Below are 26,144 nucleotides of genomic sequence, written 5' to 3'. Positions count from 1 at the left end.
CTTCGGAAACACACTGCTCTGCCAAATCCTTGGGACTACAACTGCATTTCAAACTATTTTTTCTTGCCTGAAAATTGCTAATATTCCATTTCTCTGTGCCTGTAACTTTTTAATCACGAAATCTGGTTCTAAGAGGACAACAGATTTCAGGGATAATTGTTTCTTAAATCGCAGTGATCATTTCACAGAAGTTTTGGAGGCCTCATGCCAAAGCAAGGTGAGGAACTCGATGGTGGGGGAAGTCCCCAGGACTCCAGCGAGGAAGAGGGTGCTCCGCGGAGGTGCAGAAGGGAGGGAGAGAGGCTACCGTCTCACCACACATGGGCTTGTGGGAAGTGGGAATCTCAGGTTGAGTTACTCATCGTTATGGAGCCAAGGGTGTGCAGAACCCATACTTTTGATGGCAGGAGGTAACGTACACATGTTTTCCAGCGAAGGTGCTGTGGGAGGACTCGCAGGCGGGCGGGAGGAGGCTTACGCTGAGGGCTGTCGTTTCCCAAGTGTGGGAGCCTTCTGGTCCCGGGAGCCCGCCGCCGCCGCCTCCGACGTTCTCTTTCCCTCCCCACGACACGAACAGGGGCTGCCGCCGCTCTGCCCCCCGCAGCCCGCGGTCGCACCCGGCCGGGCGGGGGGGGGGGCCAGCGCTGTCCCTCCGCGCCCCGTGCGCTGGCCCGGGGGAGCGCGGCGGGGGGCGCGGGGCGGCGCTGCCCGGGGCTCCGCGCTGATTGACACCGGGCCGGGCGGAGGCGGGCCCGCCGGGACCGCGCTGCTCCCGCCCGCCGCCGCCGCCGCCGCCGGGCAGCGGGTCCCGCGCTCCACCGCCGCCCCCGCGCTCTCCCCGGCAGGCTCGGCTCGGTGCGGCGCGGCGCGGCGCGGTGCGGGGCTGCGCGGGGCCGCCCCCGCCCGCGGCATGGCCGGCTCGCTGGGCAGGGGGGCGGCGTGCTGGCGGATGCGGAGCGCGGCGGGCGGCAGGAAGGAGAAGCCGCCGGGCGGCAAGCCCCAGCCGCGGCACGGTAAGGGGGCGGCCGCGGCGGGGCTCGGCGGGGCGCCCACCGAGGTGGGACGGGGAGCCCCGAGGTCAACTTGCCTGTGACTTCTCTTAGCCGCTCGGCTGCTGCGGGGCGAGGGATCCTCCTTTCCTCTCCCCTTCCGCGGGTGCGAAGGGAGGGGAGGGGAGGGGAGGGGAGGGAAGCTCCCTGCGTCCCAACTCCGCCGGGCTGCGCCCCGTGCCCTTTTTTTTACGGCGGACCGAGCGGGGAGGAAGAATGTCGGCGTGCGGTTTGGCACCTTGCTTGGATAGCGGCTTCTTTGATTGTGGCAGAAAGCATTTGCAACCTGGCAAACGCCAGTGTATCTGGGAAGAGTCCTCGAATTTTTTTTTTGGCTTGCATCTGTCTGGTCTTAGTGCCCGGGAAGCAGAAAAATACTTGCCCCGTGTGCTCTTGCCCCCCCCCCCCCCCCCCCCCCAACTTGTTCGGGGAGATGGATGCTGTCTCCCAGGGGTAAGCAGCACACAAACGGTTCTTCCAAAATCAGATCCTGACTTTGAAAACAGGGAAGGGAGTGGTGTTGCACGAACTGTCGGAAACAAGTGTTGAGGTTCGTGACCCGTTATGTGCTGGACGGTGAATGCGGCTACCCGCAGCCAGATCTGTCATGTACGCTTTCCTTACTATGCCACTTGGCTGTCGCCGTTGTCTGCTTTGATGAACAAACGCAACTACTCGTGGATACGGTCGCAGTGTCCAGAAATCTCACTAGAATTTGTTCTAGCTGTGGGTTTCCCGTGGGTTTTAAACCCACTATTTGGGTAAGTGGGTTTGCAGGAGTCTCTGACCTAACCCCTTCAGGCTAGAGTAACAGGTTAAGTTCCGTTTGTGTTCTGCTTTAATTTATTGCTGGATATGTTATTCCCCGAAGTAACTTTGAGCCTTTTCCAGAGAAAATAATTTGGCTGAAGGAGTAATTTGCACTCTTCACAAGTATACAGAGTGCTGTAGCGCACGCGGTAATCTTGACAACAAAGATGTTGGGATGATGCAGAACCTGGTGTCTCAGGCAATTGCATGCTGAAGAAGGTGCTTGTTATGAAAGTAATACCCCCAAGCGCAGGTCTGAAATTAAAGAAAACTAGCAGTTGCTTCTCTCGCTGTCGCCTGGATATTTCTGAGCTAGAGAAGAGCTTTTGCAGCCACATCTCCTTTTCTCTTTTGCTTGTTTGTACCTCTTTCACAAGGCAAAGAGGAAACAGACTGAAACTGAGCAAAGGTTTTCTCAGTGGATATCAAAACCCCTCAAAAATAAATGACTGTGCAGAAAAGGAAGTGTTACCTATTTACAGAATCAAAGCTCTTCAAAAATAGTTCTAAATATTTATCCTATTAATTCTGAGTGTAATAGTGGGGAATAACTTACGTGAAAAAGAGAGTTGGTGGGATCCCTTTAAGTTATATACCTGTTATTCATGGGTGTTATACAGTAGCTAGGCACATAGACCAAAATCCTGGATGCAGTGAAGTTGGTGGGAAATTTTGCCACTGGCCTGTGAAGAGCCAGAATTGAACCCACAGGCTGTGTGGTGTAAGGTGTCGGGCCAAACTGAAAACCTTTGACTGATACAGCTATGCAATTGTGGCAAAGTTCATAATACTGCAGTATGCTGCTGTGATAAAAAAATTATCATAGTATCTCTACCATTAATTAATTAGTTAATTTAGGGAGATATTTTATAACTTTGTTCTAATTTGGCTTAACGGGGAAGGTGTGGTGTGCTTCAGTCTATCAGAGTTGCTTCTTATAAATGTTTTGTAAAGTATCGTATGACACTAAATTCTCATTTAAGTAATTGCTGTAACAACATGGAACACTAAATTACACTGCAGCACATACAGTTTGCATCCCAAGTAGTTTTCTACTGTACTTTAAGTATAATCACTCTTTCTGCTGTCCTGTCTTTGCAAGGTGCACTGGACTTATTTACCAGGTCATTTAGTATCTTCTAATGGCTCCAAATGTAAGGTAAAAACAAAAGTAGACCTAATTTGTATGTCCCTAATATGAATTGTGTGCTACAGGGAGATTTTTGGGGAGAAAAAAAAAAAAAAAGTATAGTATTACTTTAATATGCCTCTCAAATTTTCAAAGTTACAGAAACATTCTGTTTTCCAAGAATGGACTCATAGTAAATTTCAGCTTTTGTAGACAGTATTGACCACTTCATTCAGGAACAGAAATTTTCTTAAAATGCTCAAGCTCAAGCATTAAAGAGGTTATAGTAAGATATACCTACAAGTAAAATTGTGGTATGTGAGCTATCAGCAATTTTTAACTGGCAAACAGGCTTATAGGCTTGACTCATTCATACATGCACACATGCAATTATCAAAGTGAAGTGAGAACTATACACAAGAGATCTGGGAGGTATTGAAAGTATGAAATACTTTCAATTTTGGGAAGTAATGTTCTTTCCTCTTCTCTTTTTGCTGCAAAACCATTTCAGTGTTCCACCAGCCTGTGCTGGTAAAAAGTGGCATAGCTCTATGGATCTCAGTGGCACTGTTATGACTGACACCAGTTGAAGATCAAGCACAATATTTCTGTGTATGTTTGGATTAAGATACATTTATTCGGGCATCATGTAAGGGTCTAAACTGGCAAGGTGCGTATTGAGTTGTGAACACCTGAGCAAACCTGCCCTTTAACTGAGTCAAGTTACAAGTATTTGCCAGCTTTGACATTCTTTTCACCTTTTATATGAGCAGTTATGGAGACTTTTTTATACTTTTCTAATATTTTAAAACACAAATAAGAAAATTTCCCTATGATCTTATGTGCAGAACTTCTTGTTTTACACTCTTTGTAGTTTCATGCCATGTAAAGCAATGTCAAGTAGAATTAGCATTTCCGCCCATTGTGGCCTAGACTGTGAAAGAAGTCTTTGTCAAGACTCCAGCAAAAAGTTCAAGATCCCGTTAAGATAATGAATATTAACAGTCTTGTAAAAAAACTATTTTTAAGTTATTTGATGTAGGGCTAGCATTGGCACCTTACCTGCAAAATCTCCCAAGAGCTTGGAAACATAGATGGATGGCTACAGCCAGAATTCTGTTACAGATACTGTCCAAGCAGAAGATGTTAAGGAGTAGCATAATGGAAACCACTGTGTAAATCAAGTAGTATTTTACTGTACTGCTTAAGAAAACTTTGAAATACTTGTATGAAAAAATCGCCTTCCTTGAGGAGTAGATATGGAAAGTTTATGAGTAGAAGTTGTGAAACAGAACGGTGTTTGAAGTTACTTGACACCACCGAAAATAACTTCTGGACAGAAAGCAGTATTTTGTGTCGCTTGTTAAAGCTATGTGAAAGTTTTGTAGTGAAAAAGTAGTTCTGCAGCCTTAGTATTAAAACAATTACTGGGGGAATATAGCACAAGTAAATAGTTCTGGATGTACGTGTAGGAGTGTGTGTGTGTTCACATAGGTGATATTTTACACTGAAAATGATTACTTCTTAATTTATTTGATTTTTTTTTTTTTTTTTAACTGCTAACAAAATGTGCCAAATTTAGGCTAGGGAGTGGAAGTCCTCTGTGCTTCAGCCAGCACAATGAAATCAGTTGGTATTGTGCCAGTCACAGAATCACAGAGTGTTAGGGGTTGGAAGGGACCTCAAAAGATGAGCAGGTAGGCTGGAGAAATAAATGTGAGCTGTAGCAACACAGACCTCTTTTTCACCTGGACCTGCTGACTAGTTTTAGTCTTCACCTGTCCAGAGCTATCACAAAAACTGTTGTCTCCATTTCTGTTTGGTGTGTATTCCATCTGAGTGTAATGGAAAGGTTGTAGTGTGGTAAGGGTAGAAGTCAGCATATTATTGCTCCAGAGAAGTAGGCTCCTCTAACTGTGGTGAACTGATGGAAGAACAGGGAAGGAGGGGAAAAAAACTACAAACCTGTCTGTTGTTTTTCCACTTGTGTAAGCTCAGATGTATGCACATATGCTAATGACTTCTGGTTGCTACTGGACTGGACTGATTCCACAGTTGATGGGAAGAAAATGAAGTTACATTTGAGCTTTCCAGTTTCAGATATTCTCATCTTTGCACATTTCTTCTTGAAATATTCAAGAATGTGCTACAGTATTTTCTGTCGGCTTGTTCTTTTTTTCTTCTCTATCTCCTGGGAAATAATGTTCTTGGTCATATTGAGGTAGTCATAATCAAATCTTCTGTTTTGCTGGAGGCGTAGTTCTTTATGCCTCACTTCTTATGTGTGGTATTTGTAAAAGTAAATGTCTGAAATTCATGTAGGCGCTTATATATATATTTATATATATATACAAATCTGCTTAATATAAAAGAATAGACGTTCTCTTTTCAAAGCAAGTAAACCTCTTTTCTGTGATCAGTTGGAATATTCTGCAGGTAGGTTTTAAATCTTAAAACATTTTTCTAGGTTGTATGTTCAGAAAATGTGATCATTGATGTTATTTCTACCTAGACCTACTAACACTTTGATGCCTCAGCTACTTTTTGGGTCCACTAGCCCGTGAGTGTGTTTGCCATGTGTAATGCAGACATTGCTGTGAAGTTATGGCTTTCAAAACAAATGGATGGGTAAGGAGTTTGACCTGGAGAGCAAGAAAATATGTTTGGTAAACCAACCCATATCTTCCTTAGCCTTTTCCTCGATGTGAATGCCAGGTGATCCCTCTTTACTTATCTTAATCAGACTATATACATAATAGGTACAACTTGTTAAAGAACTTGTGTGATTTATGAGTTAAGTTCCATTCTGTGTATGTTTGGGTTTTTTTGTTAGTTAGGTTTTGTTGTTATGTTGTTTTGTTTTTCGTGTTGGTTCACAATAGTGTTACTGTAAAAAAGATAATACCCTTCATGGCCAGAAATATGTTTTCCCCCTAGTTCACCGAAGAGGTTATTTATGATACTGATAAAACCTAGCATTACAACTTACACAATTAGAAGTAAGTAATCAGAGCTACAAATCCATAGATTGTTCTAGATTTGCATTTATGATAGACTGACAAAGCCACCATCTAGATCTCAGAAGCAGACTCCAAATACAGTTTTATGATATTAATTTAAATCTAATTTTGGCACAGAAATGTAGTTAAGAAACTAAAGACTTACCCTCTGTTCCAAAACCAGATTTATTTTTCTGACCTTTTTTTTTACAGAAGGTTTGGAGAGTTTTAATCAGACAGAGGTCACAAATCGCTTTGCTGGGAAATGCAAGGTGTGCTTTAAAAGGGGAAAAAATAAATCACTTTCCTGATTATTTGGCTCTTGCTGTTTAAATTGTGAAGCTGGGTGAAATGATTACTCTGACAGAACTATAGAAAGTATCTCATTTTAGTATATTCTGAAGTATTTTATATTTTGAGAAACCCTGGCTCAGGGGCATTTTATACTCACATCTGGAAGTTTCCAGTCTTAGTATTCAGTTTAGCGTCTCTGCCTTTGTCTTTCCATTTAGCCTTGCCATGTTATAACAATGAATCATCTTGTCCGTTAACTAAAGTTGGAATGCCTGTTTATGCGCTGAATTTGTTTCATCACGTCGCCATAATAATTGATTGGAACCGTGGCAAATCTGACTGCTTTCCCATATGTATTTGGTCTGGACTTTACCCTGTGCTGTTCTGAGCAGCAGAAGGATAATCCATCCCGAAACCTGGAATATCTTTATCCTCTTAAGATTCAACTTCTCTTTCTCATGAAACTGTAGCATTTTCATATTCTGTCTCTGTGTATGTGAACTTGGGTAGAGGCTGTAGTATTTCCAGTCATACGAAATCATAGCAGAGTTGCAATACACGTATGTGTATAACAGTTAAACTAGGAATGTTGTTATTGTAGGTTCGCTTTGATATGTTCTGTTTTGTTGATGCATTTTAAATTAGTGCTGATTAAAATATTGAAGCATTAAATAAAAAATGAAACATTTATATAGTGGCATTCTTTGATTAATTTAATAACATTAATAGAGCAGACAAGTGACACGGTGCAAATGAAAGGGCCCTGTGGCAGGGAGGCTGTGCTAGAAATGCAAATTCACACCACTTGCCATGTGAGTGGCCTTGCAGATAGCACTCTGGTTGCTATTTAAGCAGAGTGTTTTGCAAGTAAATGTCCTTTTGTTGAAAAGGTATTAGACTGGCTGTACCTTGACTCATTTAATAGCATTTAGCCTTAGCTTACTTTGTGGTGGTATCATTGAAATGATTTTCTTTATTTCTGTGGAAAAAACAACTTTGTTGCATTTGGAAGGTAAATACTGGAGGATCTGCCTAATAAATAAAACTAAAATATTATATAAAACATACGTGTTCTTTTTAAGGTGGCTTTCTGATCTTGTTTTGTTCACTGGGATGTCTAAGAATATTTTTGTGTGCTCTTTATGACCAATACTCATTAAGAGTTGTTGATGCCACATTCCTGTGGAAAGTACTGAAAAGTAGAAACGAGGAGTAGGAATTAGTGGGTAGAACCTTCTCCTGAAGGCAGATTAAAGTAGAACTGTTAGTTTGTGATAATGAACCCAAAAGACTGTGGAAAGAAGTGAGAAAAAAGACTTGTTATTGTCAATGACTGCACTGAGCTTTGCTGTACAAACCATTCCAGTATTTTGTTCAATACTTATCACTCTGAGGCTCTGAAACTACAGAGCTGTCTAAACTGCTGGCATTTGTAGTGAGGGGGAGGAATGGGAGGTTGAGGAGAGAAACTCTTTCTCCAGAAGTTGGATTGAGTCAATTTGCATAGTATAACCAGGTGTCCTCACCAGTTTCATCTTTTGGCTGATAGCCACTGTGGTTTCTTGTGGGAGGTCATGGTTGCTGCTAGACAAGAAGTGGGCGTAAGTAAAATTTTTTAGGAGGTAAGTGAGAAGAGGTTCTGTAATGAGAAGCTGTATGCAGAAAGATCAAGGAACCCTTGTAAGGCATTCACATCAGTCAGGATCACAGAACTGATGAGACACTGTGTTCTGTGCTGGGCAGAATGGCTCCGGGCTTCTGCATAATTTTAAAATATAAGACATCCTGATAATCAAGTCTTGACATCATTAATATATGGCTCATAATGTTCAAGCCTAAGTAGAGGGAATGGAAATGCAATCTTCAATTTTTATTTAAGCTAGAGGTGTGAATTTTTGGTTGTCTAGCTATTTGAAATTCCAAGAGATATTCAGGTCTGCAAATCCATTTAAAAGCTGGAGGAAAGTGGTCTTTAGAACACAAGAAATGCTTTAGGGAAACATGGTCTTTTCCAGTCTGGATGACGCTGGATTTCTGTAGATTCTCTATGGCAGGCTGCTCCCAATCCAGGTATTGATTTCGGTTAACATTGAAGTAGCCTGAGGGATGGTGAGTTGTTTGTGTTAATGGTACAGCTGGGTGCAGCCTAAATTGCTTCAAGCCTTTGGCCTACCAAGGCAAGTTCTAACAAAGCAAAAAAGAACTTTTCACTGGTTTTATTTGCTGTGCAACAGGAGAGTGTCTTGTTATTTTTCACTGAGAAGTGGTAATGGTCTGATCACAATAGGAGCATATTGTGGGTATTTTTGTGTGTGTAGTCTTTGTTTTCTTAATGTCCAGGCTGAGAAGCTACTCCCAGCTCAATTACTTTACTTTTTGGGACAGGACTATATTAAAAATGTGAAAGTGGGAAAAGGATGATTTTGCAGAAACTGTAGTGACTGGAGTGAGATTCTGGTCTTGGAATGACTTGATCTTGTGGGACATAGCTGCTCGCTGTGTGCACCGTATCAGTTGGTGAGGTTATTTTCAAGGCTTTTTGACTACTTCTGTTTTGCCACTTGTTCCAGGGACTGAAGCAGACAAATGATCTCACAGAAGTGATGATTAAGTGACACCTCAGAGTTTTTCAGAGTTCTTAATAGCTTTGAGCAGTTGTTCCGTTGCCGGGAGGGTAAATCTGAAGATGCATCCTGGATCATGGCTAGTTTTTTTTTTTCCCCTATCTTATTCCTGTAGCACCACAATGCCAGTTTGGTGGTCGATGGACATTTTTAGCCAATGACTTTTGTATTTTGCAAACTGTATTTTACTGCTTTCTCGGTGTAAAAGAGGAAAGTTGCAAAATTCTTTATTGGTATGCTATGACAGTAGTATATGTCTTTTTTTTTTTTTTTTTTTAATCAAGTTAAAATATTTAGATCCATTAAGTTCTGATTAAATTCAGCATATCTAGTGGAAATCTGGGGAATGCATAGGATAATTCAGGTTGGAAGGGTCCTAAGGAAGATCTCTAGTCCAGTCTCCAGCTCTGTGTCAGCTGTGAGATCAGATCACATTGCTCAGGGCTTTCTTCAGTCCAGTCTTCAAAACATCCAAGGAAGGAGAATACACAAAATCTGGCAACTGGTTACTTTTTCACAATTTGAAATTCAAAATCAAGCCTGAAAGCTTTGGAAAAGTGAGAGGTCTAGATAATGGCCCTGTCTTCCTAGAAATCAGGCCAAGAGTAAGTGGTGCTAAAATGATTCCAGTGATCTAAAGTATCACTTGCAAAACATAGTACAAACTGCCTCATTTTAGGATGTTTCAGAAAAGATACCATGGAAAGCTAATTATTTGCTTATATGCATGGCGCTCTGAATAAAAATAGTGATAACTATTCCTAGGCTTGCAATTCCTTGTTGGAGTGAACCTAGAAACATAGTAACTTTTTGAGAAATACAGCATAATATGCCAGGTATCAGAAAATCAGAAATGCAGGTAAGATTTTGTGACAAGAAGGGTCTTGGCAGCTTGAGTAATTGAAATGTTTCAGTGCAGTTATAGCACAGAGGTTTCTGGTCATTATGGAAACAGTCTGAAAGATAATGCTTTGGTGTTTGTTTTGGTGGTGTGTGTTTTGGTTTTGTGGTTTTGTTTGTTTGGGTTTTTTTTTGGTGGGGGTGTGGTGGTGTGTGTGGTTTTTTTGTGGATGTGTTTTTTGTGTGTGGTTTGGTTTTTTTTTTTTTTTTTTTTTTTTTTTTTTACAGGGCTGAGGGCTTCAGTCTTCACACCACTCAGTCTCTTCCTTAAATATGCTGAGCTTGTGTTCTGTATGCATAGGACTTGACTTAGAGGTCCAGACTCAACATGCATTTCTACCTTTTACTCTCTTCTAGAGTGAGACCACCAATCTCTGGTGCACCTTTCTTCAACAGTGTTGAAGGAAGAGAGCTAGTGTTGGATCTGTTTAAGTGCTGTCTGCCTGGATTCTTGCACCATGCTCTGTAGAAGAAGCCATTTCACAAGGTTCTGCTAGGAGAAACCTTTTGTGCCTGTTGGCCCTGGTATTGCTGGGTAGTTGCCCACAAATCTGTAGAAGTAAATATGATCTCAGTGTATTGCTATGAATCATCCACTCTAGTCCAAATCAGATTTTGCAAAATGAAAAAATAAAATAAAATAAACATTGTCCATGAACCAAAGATTTTGCATTTCAGTGAACACTAGCTGCACTTCTTGAACTCTGCAGCCAAGAGCAAGGAAGTCATAACAAAATTACAGCCCTGTAGCTATGAGCCCAATGTTCACTGAACACATTTGTGAACATCAGGAGCTTTTCATAAACTTTCTGGGGTCTGTCTCTGACTTCTTTGGCAAGGAGTCTGGAACCCTGAAGATCCTCTTGGATCTGGGCTCCTAGCTTTGAGGCAGGAGCATGGCTGCCTTCTGTGAGGCTCCACAGGTCACCCTGCCAGCAGGGTGGGCGGATTTCTCCGGGTGTCCCCTGTGTCTGGCTTGAGGAATCTGCTGAAGAAGCTGCAGCTCCGTTTCATCTTTATGTCCTGGTATCTTCTTGTGTACAGCCCACCGGTTTTCCAATGATATTCCTATGTAGGAAATTGTCGTGAAACACAGCCTGAATGCAGTAGTACAACCTTGCGGGTAATATATTTTCTTGGTATAGAAGGGTAATTTGTCTTTCCAAGGAAGCACTTCATAATTTTTGTTACTAACAGACGTTGTTTTGCATACCCTAATAAATTCAGCTATTTGGTATAATTAGTTTGTTGATGCTTCTGCAGTCGTGTAGTAGGAGGATACATTGGGCTATGGGCACTTTCAGCACTCATGTTAAAAGATAGTTTAGAAAATCACTTTCTTTGCTTAATAATGTTTTAATAAGATCTTTCATTGCTTTCTGTGCCCATTAAAGTCTCAGTTTAGAAATTTTTTTCTTACTTGTTTTGCCCCCAACTGTTGTTTGGTTTGTTCGTGGTTTTGTTTTTTTTTTTAAATCCGAGATCTGATTTTATCTTTATCCTACTGCTCTTTGCAAGTTTTGCTTTTAACAGGCAGGTGGGCAAGCATTTCTATCAGTACAGGTCTGATTCAGAATCTTTATTCAATGGTTTTCCTTCTATACCACACTCGTAATACTTCAGGTGTCAAAGTTAGGGGCAACAGATGGTTTAGAAACTCATTCAGTTAATTTAAGTCATTTATGATTTTCCTAATGTAGGGAAAAGTTAAGGACTATCTGCTACCAAAGTTGTGAAAACTTGGCGGTGGCTGACTTTGTGATGCAAATGGCAAGAGAGATTTCTCCTGTTCATAATCTTTAATGTGTTTCTTGAGAATTAGCAGCCATACTTCAACATTTGTATTTTTAGATGTGTCTATGTGTGAGAAGGTGTGCGTGAAACCAATTCATGTAGCAGAAGGAATTACAATGAACTAGTAGCTTTTTCAGGAATCCATGTTCTCTGGTTGTAACTTACTGAGTCTTGAATCTGGTGTAGAGAAATGTGCTGTATGAAGGGTGACATGAAGTACTTTCATTGTCAGAGCAACACTGTGTAGTGCGTGTCTGCGTTACCATGTTTTGTTGTTTGTGTTTTTGCTATAGAAGATGGCAATCACAGCAGGCACTACTAAGGAGCGTGGCTAGGAGCTCTGTTGCCATCTGTGTTAGCACTGTCTGTGTGCTTGTTTCCATATGTATAGTTTAGCACTTAGTCTCTACAACCATTGGAGTAACATATCTGAAAACAGTTGTGATAATGAAAGTTAATAGCAAACAGTCATTTAAGAAGTTAATTTGCTAGTTTTCAGTATATGTGCTCTATACTTTTTTTTTTTTTATTCCCCCCCTCCTTTTTTTTTTTTTTTAATATCCTGCTACCTTAGACAGATTTCATGAGATACTGCTGCTCGTTCCAAATTTGAACTCATCACTTTTGGCTTTGTACATCGTAATCACCTCCACAGCAACCGCTGTGATGCCATAAACAGAGGACTTGACTTCAGGTGAAGAATGTAGGTAGTAAAAGCAGAAAAACCCATAAAGGAAAATGTGGGAGGATGGGGAGGACAGGGAAAGTGATTATTCTGACTTTGTGTAATGTTTTTTTCTTCCCCCAAACTGTTTTTTTTTTTAATCTTTACTGATAGCTGAAAGAAAATAAAATATTTTAAAAATGTCAGAGTGGAACTTCCATTTTAGACAGTATAATTGAAAAAATGTATAAGCCGTGGAGTTTTATTCTGCATAGGATTTATTTTTCTCTCTTTCCATTCATTTTTAAAAAATCACTTTAGTAAATCCACCGTGGGAGGATAGTTTTGCTGCTGTACTTTTCCCAGGGTGCAGCAAGAGAAATTGCATTTGCAGTTCACAGAGAATGAAATTAAACTTGCTCTGTCCTGATGATCCAATACTCCTACACCCAGCACATTTCTGGGAGAGACTTTTGCATGCTATAGGAGATGGTGCCCTGGATGTACTTGCACCTGCTCTTGTACATGAAGGAACAGGCATGGATTTGGGCCCACGTAGCTCTCAAATTAGAATTAGGTACTGCGTGGAGTGCCTGTGTGTGTGTCTGCCTCCTCTCTGAGGTGTCGCTCTTGGAAGGGGAGACTTCAAACGTGTCATTTTGTTTGCTTATAGAGGTTGAGACTACTTGCCGTTGTGTAATGTATTTATACATGTTCAGAACTTGGTTTTAGAGCAATTGGAGGATATCTGTTTTCAACTTGTATCGTCTCGTGTTCGAGACATAGTTGGGTGCTAAACTGTGAAATCGGCAAAAAGGAGTTGGCAAATGCAAATCTCATTGTGGCAACTTAAAGAATGGACTGTCATTTATTTGTTTAGTTGGATGGCAGTGGGAAAGGCAACTTAACACCCCCCCCCCCCCTTTTTCTTCTTCAGCAATAAAGTCTCACACTTTAACCCTTCAACCAACCATCCAATAGAGATTCTGTACATAAACCTCTATTTCTAGGCTTTTGTACTGCTTTTACAGCTGGCCAATTCTTTCTTTTGGGCTGTGGCTTCTGTAAAGTAGTTTTGGGTAGATAAATGCTCAAATTACCTTAGTGCTCATGTAGCACCTTAAGTACATGCCTAACAGACTGCAGAGCAGTAAGTACTTCCTTTTCTTACAGAATAGAGATTGAATGCATATAATACCTATGGAGAAAAAATTCTCCAATAAGAACAGAGAAAGCCCAAGGATCAGCAAGGATCTCTGTTTAATATAACACTGATCCTGTGCTCCACAAAGCTTGTTAGCGTGAAGAGACTCCCACAATATATATAAAAAAAGTTAGCACTTTCTACTTGACAATTGCAGCAGTTTTTATTTACATTTCAAAGCCGGAGAGAGACTGAGGGCTCTTAAATCTGTAATTCCAATAGTCCCTCCGTCTGAGTGACTGTTGCTATAAAACTGACACAGTATGGGCAGTTTTCATCTATTTCATTCGTTCCATCTTCTCAGATGAGCCTTTAATCTCCTGCTTGTTGATCCCTGGTTTATAATCAGATGTGACAGAGATAGAAAGGTGGTAAATATCTTGATGTGAAATTCTGTAACAAGATAGCACTGTCATTTCTCTCCTCACTCCTCTGGTGAGGTAAAATTTTATTTGTGAAGTGTGAATAACTTTGAAGCTTAAAGCTGCCTGGTTTCAGGCCATTTTCAGGTGCATCTGTTTACAAGCAAGCCTTTTTTATTTTTTTCCTCTAGAAAAGGCAAGAAAAAGGCTTATTTGTTGACTTTCTTCTGAATGTTTTGGAAAGCAATTTTATGTCAACTTGATTAATTATTCTTTTTTCCCAGAGGTTGATAACATGCTGATTTCAAGTTAAGACCTGAAATAATAGATATTTGACATATGCATAATCAATTTGATTTCTGAATAAAGCCATTTTGCTGTCAATGAAAACCTTACAGTTAAGAGAATCAAAATATGTTTAGTAGCTGTATTTAGCAGAAGCCTGATCATGGTTTGTTGTTTTTTTTTTTTTTTTTTTGCACTGTTTTGTATACATATGTTAGGTCCTTAACTTCTGCATGTATTTTGCTTCATGTCAAAAACGACAAATCCTTCCTCTTTGCTCTTTAAGCCATCCTCTGCATAATCTTAAAGTTCAGGTTTTGCCAGAAATTAATATAGTAAGAACATTCAAAGTATAGAAGGTTAGGGACATACACAAAGTTAAGCATATAGTCATGTTATGTTAAACATAACCTGAGCCTATGGAATAAACAAGTTTTGTCCAAACTATAAGATGTTATCAGTCCTTTTCCATTTTAATAAAGTTTTTTTTTTTTTCTTGGATAGTTTTACCTGGTTGCATCTCCCCTTTAATTTTTATACTTTTATTTATAATTCTGGCATTATCCCATTGTAGCCTGCCACAAATCTTTCTGATACCAGTCTTGGGAGGAAAAAGACTCTAAATACAATACCGTATTTTCTCTCTTTCTCTCATTTTTCTTTTCATGATACACTAATTCCCATGCCTTTGCCTTTCCAAAAATTCTTCCCCCCTTTATTTAGTCCCCATAACCTCAGTTAAATCTGAGCTTCACTGCCAAAGGCAAGAATATAAATGTGGTTTCCCCTCCTGCTTAACCTCTTGCCTTTTCTTTTTAGGATTTGGTGTTCTTGCCACCTGCCTATTTGAATTTCCATCTGGAGCACTACAGACTCTTCTGCTAAGATATAGCCCTTAATTTGATTTTCTTAAGGAAAGTTGTGGGGTTTTTCATGTATGTGAAATTCTTCAGGTTTTTTCTTCACGATTGTAACAAGAGTCCAAATTGTCAGCCCGATGAGCCCCAGGTTCCATAGCTCCACACGCTTACCTGTATCGTAACACCGTAATTTTAATTTATGTTTTCTCTGCTTTCTGATGGTTTTATACCAATAACTCCAAAGAGAGAGAACATAGTAAACTTTCTAGGTTTAACTTTACACATAGAACAGAAGAACTCTTCTGAGTAAACCACGCTCCTGTCTATGCACATCAAAACCAAACTCAAATTATGAGATATACAGACAAGTGTTAATGATTTTTTTCATCTGTGGAAGCTGCTGTTTTCACCGATATGGCTGTGGGAAAATGTCTTTTTGTTGCTTTGAGTGCATGTGACTTACAGAACTCTGTGGAAATATCTGATAGAAAGGGTTAATCTGATTTGGGAGGTGCTCGCAGACTGTGCAGGGGGAGTGAAGGACTGCATTGGTGGTCGTTACTGGCGAATGGTAATAATCCTTTTTTGTCAGGTCAGTGTTTCTAACTGTTTCATCCAGCTGCCTTTTGGGTTCTCACTGGGTATGCTATAACAGAACTTTGAGAAAGATATTGAGAAGTAAACGAGCATTACAATTTCCTTATTAATGCTACTTTTCCCTTTGGCAAGCTTTTCAACTTCAGAGAGTGTATTTCTTCTCCTGCACTTAGAATTAATTTTTTATGCCTTGACAGCCAAGTTGTTTGAAGTAGGAGTAAAGCACTGTATACAGCACCCACTGAAGGTGAATACTTGGACTGAGCTGGTCCTACCAGCATATGATAGTATCCAACTAGCCATAAGCCAGAGGAGAATCTTCTCATAAGAGAGAATTGCAATGTGTATGGTAAAACACAAAGCTGACACAGAGTTCAACAAATGGGAATGAGTTGCAAATAATTCAACATTCAGGCAAAAGTGATAACCACTGTCGTTTGTTCCAGCATGTCGGTTGTCCTTTAGTTAGCTTAGAATGATAAAGTTTGCAACTTTAGGTGAAAGATGATAAAGATTGTGTCAACTGAAAGTGAATTGCCTGAGATTTTTGGAGGAATTATTGCTGAAAACAATACCATTCCTATCAAAACATTAATGCTATATAATATATAATTTATTTATATTTAATATATGTTATATCAATGTATAAATTAGTATATCGATATATGAGAGTAGAGTGTGTGTTGTGGAAAAGAATATGAAAAACTCCGTATGAGAGTACACAGCTTTGCCTGAATCTTTCAACACATTGTAGGTGGCTTCCTGTCAGTGAGTGAGGAGCTGTATTTAAGAACTTGAACATATGGGGCATATAGGCAATATCTGCACCGTGGCTATTTGCATTTGAGAAATGGGAACAGGTATCCAAGGAATTTACTAAGGTAAATGAGTAGATTTTTGAGTGTAGTGAAAGATGCATATACTGGGGGAAGCTAGCATCTGGCCAAATCTGCATACATAGAACTTGAATGTTGTTGGCACTTTGTAAAATTGATCATCAGTAGCTTCTTGAGTGAACAATTTAATTTTACAAATCTGGAATATTTTTGAATGATGAAATATGAAATATTATAGCAGTGATACAGAGGGCAATAGCAAAGAGCATAAATTAAGAAGGATACAAAATAGTAGAAGTAGGACAGCAAAGAGGTTTTATTTCCAGATAACGGGTATTCTATAACTGAGCTTGCACAAAGGTGACTTTAGTGGATTTAAAAAGAGGTGTGAAGAAGTTGAAGTATTTGACTGGTTAAAGAAAGCAAAGAGGAGTATGATATACACTGGTCAGATGATATACACAATAGTGATCATTCCAGTTTAACAGCTGAAAAGGGTATTTGACAAATGTCCTAATCACAAACAGAACAGAACAACAGAGAGATGCTGGTTTAATTTTCTCTTAAAGCCAGGAAACAAATGAGAATCCTGAACTGAGAGTCTTCTGGTGTCTATGCTCTGCCTATGGAAACTTAGAGTTCTCCAAGTAGCAATATGATGATTTGTGAGATATATAATTCATACCATGAAACTGTTGCAGGTTTGTAAGTCTCTGGAATTTATTTGATTTCTATTTAACTGGAGGAAAACAGTGAAGGCAGCTTTCCCACATAAAGATCAAATCACTAGATGAGCTATTAGAATCATTAGATGAGCTACTTATTTTAGTGATATCTGTAAGAGGACAGAAAATCTTACAAGACATGCATCTTTCAATAAACCAGTTAACACAGAGCTAGTAGTGAAGGAATAGTGACTCCCAGTTCTCATCAAAGATCAAGGATATAGAATTATAGAATAGTTTGGGTTGGAAGGGGCCTTTAAAGCTCATCTAGTCCAACCACCCTTCAGTGAGCAGGGACATCTTTATCTGGGTCAGGTTGCTCAGAGCCCCGTCCAACCTGGCCTTGAATGTTTCCAGGGATGAGATTTCTACCACCTCTCTGGGCAGCCTGTTCCAGTGTTTCACCACCCTCATTGTAAAAAATGTCTTCCTTTTATCTAGTCTAAATCTGCCTTCTTTTAGTTGGAAACTGTTACTCCTTTCCTGTTACAACAGGCCCTACTAAAAAGTCTGTCCCCACCTTTCCTATAGGTCCCCTTTAGGTACTGGAAGGCCACTATAATGTCTTCTCAGAGCCTTCTCTTCTCCAGGCTGAACAACCCCAACTCTCTCAGCCTGTCTTCACAGGAAAGGTATTCCAGTCCTTTGATCATTTTTGTGGCCCTCATCTGGACTCACTCAAACAGGTCCATGTCTTTCTTGTACTGAGGACTCCAGAGCTGGACACTACTCCAGGTGCATTTCCTTCTTGCCGTTTAGTTTGACCACCAGGTCTTGACTCAGCCATGCTGGTCTCTTGCATTGCTTTCCTGATTTCTTACACCTGCGGATCGAGAGCTCTTGCTCTCTATGGCAAGCGTCCTTAAAGATCTGCCAGCTCTGCTCTGCTTCCTTGTCCCTGAGGGCAGTTTCCCAGGAAGTCCTATTGACTAACTCCTTGAAGAGCTGGAAGTCTGCTTTCCTAAAACTCAGGGTCCTGACTTTACTCTCTGCCTGACCCATACCCTCAGGACTGTGAACTCCGCCAGTGCGTGATCACTGCAGCCAAGGCTGCCTCCAGTCTGGATGTCACTGATTAGCTCACTTGCATTGGCGACCATCAGGTCCATTATCACATCCCCTCTGATAGGGCTGTCTGTTACCTGGCTTAAGAAGTTATCCTCAATGCACTCCAGGAGTCTCCTGAATTGCCTACAGCTCGCCGTGATACTTTTCCAGCAGATGTTGGAGTGGTTGAAGTCCCCTAGAAGGACGAGAGCCTGTGAGCGTAAAGCCTCCTGTAGCTGGAGTAAGAAGACTTTGTCTTCTTAGGCTCCCCTTGATGGGGTGGCCTCCAGTAGACACTAACCACAAGGTTCCCTTTGTTGCCTTGGTCTCTAATTCTTACCCATAAGCTTTCAACCTGCTTCTGACTATTCTTTGGAGACAGCAACTAGTAAAGCAACTGCTCAGTCCAGGCTGAAAGGGCTGTGTGTTGGTTTGTTTGTGGTTTTTTGTGGGTTTTTTCCCTTTTTCTTCTTTTCTTTTTTTTTTTTCCCCTCTGAGTCCAGAAATATGATTCCCATGCACAGATAGTTGGGCTGCAGCTAGAACTTTTTATTATCTGTCAGAAGGTATCATTAAATAAGAACGTCTTTGGAGTTAGCCTGGTGTTTGAGATGTTTCAGAGAAAATTGAACCAGTCACTAGGGTAACTCTTAGGTGTTGAAGTTGTTACTGGTAACGTTCTTATTGCAAGGAAAGGAAACTTCAGGGAAAAGGCAGTAGAATACTGTGATATTGGATGATAGCAACTCTTTGGGGCATGCCACACAGGGCTTGTGTCTAAATCAAAGGATGAGAGGGAAGGTAGCATTTGTGGGAAACCAAAGGAAGATCAAAGGAAATCCTAAGGGTGTTCTAAAACTTTGTGGAAACAGAGCAATGTTAGCTACAATGTGATACTTCTGGAAATTCCTCAAAACAGGCACTGTTGTAAAGACTGCACTCAATGGTGTTTGCTAGCAGAGTCTTTAGACACAGGAAGCTGCAGCACAGTAAAATTAGTAGCAGAACTACCTAAGAGACTGATGGTCAAGGTTAAAATGGCGTATCCCTAGCTGACAGTGTGTGACTACTCACATTACTTGAAAGCTCGATGGTAGAACAGCACAGGGACTGGCAGTGGGTTAGAAGAACTGGATCCTTTATGGCCTGCAGTAGCCTTTTACAGTCCATACCACTACCATACAACTGGCAACATATGGAAGTAATTAATCCCAGTCTTTTATGCCTATGTCAACATCTTAGTTTTGCTTTTCCTGGTTCCAAGTCCAAATTTCCTTCTCCAGGCAGTCCCAGGCTCCTTAACACTCTCAGTTGCCCCCTGTATTTTCTTAGCCCTCTTTCTGACTTCTAAGCCATTTACATCCAGTAATCTTTTCCAGATTTATGGGCAAACAGTATGTTTCCCTAGCCTAATTTTCCTGAAAAGTCTATAATGATGTTTCCCCAAAAAATTCCCTCTGGGACAGATATTAAACAATAAAAAATGTCATTGCAATTAAAGTTTGGCAAAGTTCTAAGCAATTGAAAATGGAGCCTTCCTGATAGCAAATGTTGCAGCATTAATGTGCAATGCTATCAATTCTCCGTGTAATTACAACTTTTGTCATATATATTGACTAAAAAATTTGTCAAAAGTTTGAAGGAACAAATTACACCTGGCACTCACACTCAGAGTAATAGGGGACGTTTGAAAAAAAAGGGACTTATGAAGGTAGATGGAAATTAAAATACACTTCTGTCCGACACTGTTGCCTGATGTTCTTAGAGGTAGCAGTCAAGGATAAGATGACTAAAAGAAAAAAAATGCATTTTTTTTTTTTTGTCTTTAATGTAGTGTGTGTTTGATAGTGCTTTGTGGGATTTGTGTAAATCTTGTGCAGTACTGATTTTTAAAAATTAGATTACTATATTGTGTAATTTGAAAAAAAAGAATGCAGATACAACACATGAACGTGCATTGAATTTTCTTTTTGACCTTGAGTATGCTTAATTGAAGAGAAATTAAGCAGTGATTTGAAGAAGACATATTTTATGGTCTTATTTGGGCCTCTGTCTTTAACTGAATGAACTAAATATTCTTAGTACCTTCTTTGAAAACCAGAGTTTTCTCTGAATAACTTTTTATTTTAGTGTATGAGGTATTTCAATTCCATACACAATTGGACTTGAAAAAAAAATATTTACATTTGCCTTTTTATTTCAAACTACTCCACCCTGGGAGTAGAATAACTGTCTTCTAGAAGGAGTTCCTCTTTTCAGTGGAAAGTTTGTATTCAGAACAACTCTCCCACTTCAGGCAGGTCCAGGGGTCCTAGACTCTCTTCAGCGTGAGGAAATGTCCCAGCAACATGAATGCTGAAATGCAAAATTTCTGACATACCTGGAAGCGTGAATGCAGAAATGCAGAAAAGGACCAGAGCTGCTTCAAAACAAACAAACAAGCAAAGGAGCAAGCAAAGTGTCTTGGGAGGAGTGTAGGAATACAAGCTGCCTGAGAGCCTATGCTGTTTGATGACATGCAGGGCTAAAAGCAGGTTATCAATGCACCACGCTCCCACATTGCGCTGAAACATCTGAGTCTTGGATGCAGCAAGTCCCTTGTGTACTAAAGGCAAATCTAAGTCAAGCATCTTTTCTTCTCATTGCCTGATGCTAGATGTGCCACTGGAAGGAGCTCAAACATGCCAGTTATACATAGTCTCTGGAACTGTTGTAAGGCATTTGCATAAAGATGGTGGGGTCAGTGGGCATCCCTAGTCCCCAGGCACCGAGGAAAGCAAACTTGAAATATATTCCCTGTTATTTTGTTCTCTGCACTTGCGTTAAGAAGTGGAGTGAAATTTTCCAGGGATGACTGAAATAATAGGCTAGGCTGGGATAATTTACAAAGTTTGGAGCAGGTGGGAACAAAACTGAAAATGGTCACCAAGGTGAGCTTGGCCAGCACTGTGACCACCCTGGCATTGGAGATCTCTTGCAAAGGCTGAGTGGAGAACAGCTGAAATTGCAGTTGAAGACACTCTCTTAGGAAGTGAGGCGTCCTGTTTTTCTGGTGGTTTAGCAGGATCAAATGATGCATGCCGTGGTCAGATGTGTGCTGGACAGTGAATGGGAATGCGTGGTTGGGAAGAAAATGCAGGTCTGGCAGCTACAGTTAGACTCACTTGGGCTGCTTCAGGTGTACAATATTGGGTGACCAATGACTCCCCTGTAGCTGCAAACAGGGTGACAGCACTAGGCAGTGTTTATGCCATGTTTTTCTTTGCCGTATCACTTTTACTCCTTTGCAATTTAAGCCTCTTGAAGGCATGCCTCAGGGCAATGTGCTGATAGTCTGTGGAGTTGTATTACTGGCTCTATTATCTACTCTTCCACTCCAGAACATGTCAGTTATTGTACAAGAGCTCTATACAAAAAGGTTTTATGATCACCCAAGTGCTAGTAAGATAGTATAGGAATGTCATCCAATACCAAAAGGGAGGAAAGATACATGCACCATTTACTGATGTTGGTATGGAGACTTATACTGAAACAGTAGTTTTGTGTAGAGTGTCTTTAAAGAGTTCAGGGTAGCATGGCCATTGTGGAGAAGTCTTAAATAGCTGCTGAGTATCTGAGACATCTTTGTAAGGAGTGAAAGAGGGCAGAGAAGATGTGGTTTTGATCTCTAGAATAAAAGCCAGCAGAAGGCCAAGAAAGCAGATTAGCTGAGGGAAGTACCTGGAAAAGACAAGGTCGTACAGGGAGGGCATCTGGGCAGAAACAGAAACAAACAACTCTTCAGGAGACTGTACTGTTGATGATGAGCGTCCCTAGGAAAAAAAAAAAAACAACAAACAAGCACAGTGTGCTGTGATGAGGACAGTAGAACAATTAGAGACCACTGAACTATCACATCTGTCCTGCAGCATTTTACCACCTAGGAAACTACCTTCAGGATTTATAACCTATTGACACTAACATATGAGCAGTCAGAACTTCAGGCATGTTCTGCTGCAGCTCTATTGCAGTTTTATATTTTGTTGTTTATATTCAATTAATAACCATTTTTTAATGTGCAAAACATGGTAAAACCATCTCTGACATGCAGCTTCCTCCTAATGACATCAATTCCTAATAACTTGTTTATGTAAAGACAGAGCGTTCATTTTCTTACTTACAGTAAGGAATCATTTTTCCTGCCTTCTACCCTCTAGATTCCAACTGGGAGCACATGATGCAGCTCTGACCCAGATTCACCTACCATCTGGACTACCTTTTAGAACCACCTTTTTTCATGGTTTGTAGCATCCATAAAGCTCTTTAGCTTTGCCCCCCAGTCCATTAAAGGGGATCCCAGATGTAACTGCCCCAATTACAGCAAAGCACAGCAGACATGTATGACAAAACCAGCTGTTGTTTACAAGCACCTTGTCACCTCCACTTTACTTTCAGTCTTACAAGTAGTTTTCTTTCATTGGAGAAAGCAGAGCTGAGTTCCCTAAGACGTTGGCCTACATGACCTCACTGCTGTCTTCCTCCGTGTTAATACATGGTATTTAGCCAGGCTGTGAAGTGCCCTGGGAAAGACCAAGACCTCATTTTTCTTAGCTTCAGAAGTTCACGGAGCAGGCTAGTGAATGCAGCTAGCATTCAAAGAAAGCTGGAAATCTCAGGCAGGTGGCTGTTGCCTCCATGGGATTGGCTATGTGAATTGATCTATCAGAACAAAACTAGTTAGCTGCATATCAATAGGAATTGACATGGTGAATTTCCAGATGGCAGTGACCATGCTTAGCACAAAGTTAGGAAACAGCTCTTACATTGATGGAGTAGCACTGAAAATCGTTTCAAATGGAGTAATTTTCCCCAGGAGATTTTGTTTTAAGTCCTTCTAGACATGATTTAGTGGGCATGGTGGTATTACGTTGATGGTTAGACTTGATGATCTCGGAGGTTTATTCCAAACTAGTGATTCTGTAAGTTGTGTTACCATGGATGGTCACAGCTTTAGAATATTAATTTGACCATTGAACCCTTTCTAGCTGATCAAGCTTCAAAGGGTTGATGAGTGATGAAGTTGGTCTAGGAAAACTTTTGGAAAATACATTTTTTGATTCTTACCTCCCATAGAATTCCTTGTTCTCGTTAACTATTTCCTAGCTCATGAAACATAATGCAACTGCATAACAGTGAAGAACAGAAACTAATTGTTTGCCTTAATGATGGTCAACATTGGGATGCATGTTGGAAAGTTGGTGTAGAGTAGGCTGCTGATGTTTAAGAAATCCATGTTGTAAGAAAAAGTGAAGTCTTTTACAGATATCTGATATATAACCAGTGTCACGGAATGTCGTAGTACAAATGACTTCTCTTAAACCCCTTTTGTATTTTTTGCAATGCATTTGGGATACATTTGTATGTATGTAACTTTTTAAGTAAAATTATCCGTCTGAATTTTAAATAAACATGTGGTAACTGTCTATCTGCATTTTAGAAAAAAATAGTGTATAGGCTTACTGTCAGAAAATTAGCATCTTTTAGATAAAATTCTGAGAAAAATAATTTGAAATTGTAACCTTGCGTATTTGTGCATTACAGCTGACTTTTTGTTAGTTATAATCCTTCAGTTAATGAACAATGGTGATCTATGTGTCTGATTAAGACCAGTGTGGCTGGAATTTTGAATTTGAGAACAAATGTTTTCCTTACAGAGTCCATAATTCAAGAATTGTTTGATTTTTAATTTTTTTCCCCAATCTTTCAAAATAATAAATTAAAGAATGTAATAGTCTCCTTGTGGGAAAACTCGAAAAAATAAAAAAGGTGAATGCACTACACTATTTTAGATTATTTGACCTATTTAGGAAACAAAGAACTTCAACATTTTGGACTTAATTCTATCAGTATTTGGCATATACCAAGGAGTGGGCAATTGTTACCGGTAATTATGAAACACCTATGAGCTAGAATGAGGGCATTGAAGAGAAACCAAAGAATTACAGGTTCAGTTCATTGTCAATTAAAACATGATTTGAACCTTAAAGTAAATCTCCCAACATTAACAATTGCCAGGGCTTTTCAGGATGATGAGGTAGAAATCACTGTTGTTTGCCTCTCTGTTGTAAATGGCATGATTTGCATGTTCATGACACAGCCTAACTGAGAGGAAAACAAAGTTAGTGTAGAGTAATTTCAGAGACCATCTGAAATGAAATAATGTTGTGATTTGTGCCAGATGGGTGCCTGAAGTAATTACAATGTCAGTGCTTCCTAAGTAGGGTAACAATACGCACCTAATTCTGGTCAGTCTGGAGAAATCTATTTTGATGAACTTTCTTTCAACTCTATTTAGCTCAGACATATGTTGAAAGATAACCTAACGGCATGTTACTGCAATCTGTTTGTATTTCCCCAAGCTATTGAATACACGGCTGCTAGAATCATACCAATGATAGTCTGTAGAAGTTCTGAGAAAAAAAGGGTAAAGCCTCTTATTTTTCTACTTAGTATGAAGCACAAAGAAATAGTTTCTTGTTACATTGCTACTGTGGTTTGTTATGAGCAAACCAGTCTTGACTTAGGAATCTTTGTTGAATTTAATTTTTTACCAATTCACAGAAACTTCTGATTGTGGCTTTGGGTATTGAGCGGGAAGAAAAAAGAAAGAACATAAATAGTTAAACAAGTCAACTCCTTTGCTTCCCCTTCCCCAGGCTCATCTTAACCCTAACCCCTTCCTAGTCTTGGCTTCCCTTATTTTCAGTGCAGGTTAGAGTCAGCTCCTTTAGTGAGGTGGAGAAGTGCAGGAGGTGGGGTCATGTGCCATAATGGTACGTTTGAGCTCTTCTTTGTTTTAGTGTTTTTCCTGCCATTCTGTTTCTTAATGTCCCTGCTGTAGAGTGGCATCCACAGGCCAAAGTCCCCTCGGGGGTCATCCTGCCCTGGTGTGGGTTCCCCACAGCCGCAGTCCCTTGGGGTGTTGTTGCCCCAGCGTGGGTGGCCTGTGGCTGCAGTCTCGCAGGGGTGTCCCTGCTCCTGTGTGGGTCATCCATGGCCACAGTCCCTCAGGGTGCCTCCGTTTGGCATGGAGCAAAAGCCGTGTTTCCAGCGCCATGTCTCCCACCCCTTGCGGCTGCCATTGGTTCTCTTAAACCTGCCTGGGGTTTTGGGGGGCAGTGAGCTGTTTATGCTGTTTTCAGAGCTGGCTGAAACTGGCTGTGACCGGCTCAAGGCTGCCTCATGCACAGGGCACCGCTGTGGCCCCCTGCTACCGAAACCCTGCCATGGGTGCCTGATACACAGCTGTAGTGCGGATTTTTCCAATCTTGTTTTAAAGTTTTACTCTGCAAAACCAGCGCACAGGCAGACTTTAACCTGCAGTACTGAATTTTGTAAGTGTTTAGAGGAAACAGTTACCTTCAAGGAAGGGCTGTTTGATGAATAGCAGATAAAGAAACAAGGCTTTGTAAAGAATTGTTTCTTAAATCTTAGTTTCGTGTCTTAGTCCTTGTGTTTCATTGACATTGACATTGGAGTCATCTTTCACCGTAAACGACAAGAGACAGCTGTATTTCCTCATGGACTCCTTCAAGATTTCTCCTGAGAGGTAAGCAGCATGGTCATTTACCTTAAGCTGCAGTGCGCCTCATGCCCTTATTCTTCCTTTGCTACATTTTAGTATATTATTTACCATATTACTGAAATGGTCATTTAGCTCACTGGGACAAAACCATTTTCAGTGAGCAGAGGCAACAGAAAGCCTGAGTGCCCAGGAGCAGGCGCTCCCTTGTGTGTGCGCACACAGCCCCAGCAGCTGACAGTCTTCTCCCTCTCCTGCAATCTGGGATTTCAGCAAGGGTACGTGTCCAGTTTTCTGACTCTGGATACACAGCTCTTCCTTTGTTTCCTACCTAGATCTCGACAGACGTATCACAGCTGTGTCGTCTAAAGAGCTCAGAACTTAACTAGCTGATGCTGGGCTTT

At 40.7% G+C, this 26,144-nt stretch overlaps 1 protein-coding gene across 2 annotated transcripts in view; it reads left to right on the top strand.

Moving 5' to 3' along the window:
• Positions 1 to 421: 421 nt before the first annotated feature.
• ZNF385D (zinc finger protein 385D) overlaps positions 422 to 26,144 on the top strand; it is a 437,653-nt gene continuing 411,930 nt past the window's right edge. The window contains exon 1 of one of the 2 annotated variants that reach the window (XM_086467942.1): positions 422 to 547. In XM_086467942.1, coding sequence (XP_086324068.1) covers positions 422 to 547 — 126 coding nt within the window. Of the gene's footprint in view, positions 548 to 910; positions 1,014 to 26,144 lie in introns of those variants that run through there. The other variant, XM_086467943.1, reaches the window with a different exon arrangement.

This window comes from Leptosomus discolor, chromosome 7, assembly GCF_034619465.1.
Source record: "Leptosomus discolor isolate bLepDis1 chromosome 7, bLepDis1.hap2, whole genome shotgun sequence".
NCBI classification, from domain to species: domain Eukaryota; kingdom Metazoa; phylum Chordata; class Aves; order Leptosomiformes; family Leptosomidae; genus Leptosomus; species Leptosomus discolor.
This window is presented reverse-complemented; position numbering and strand designations above follow the sequence as displayed.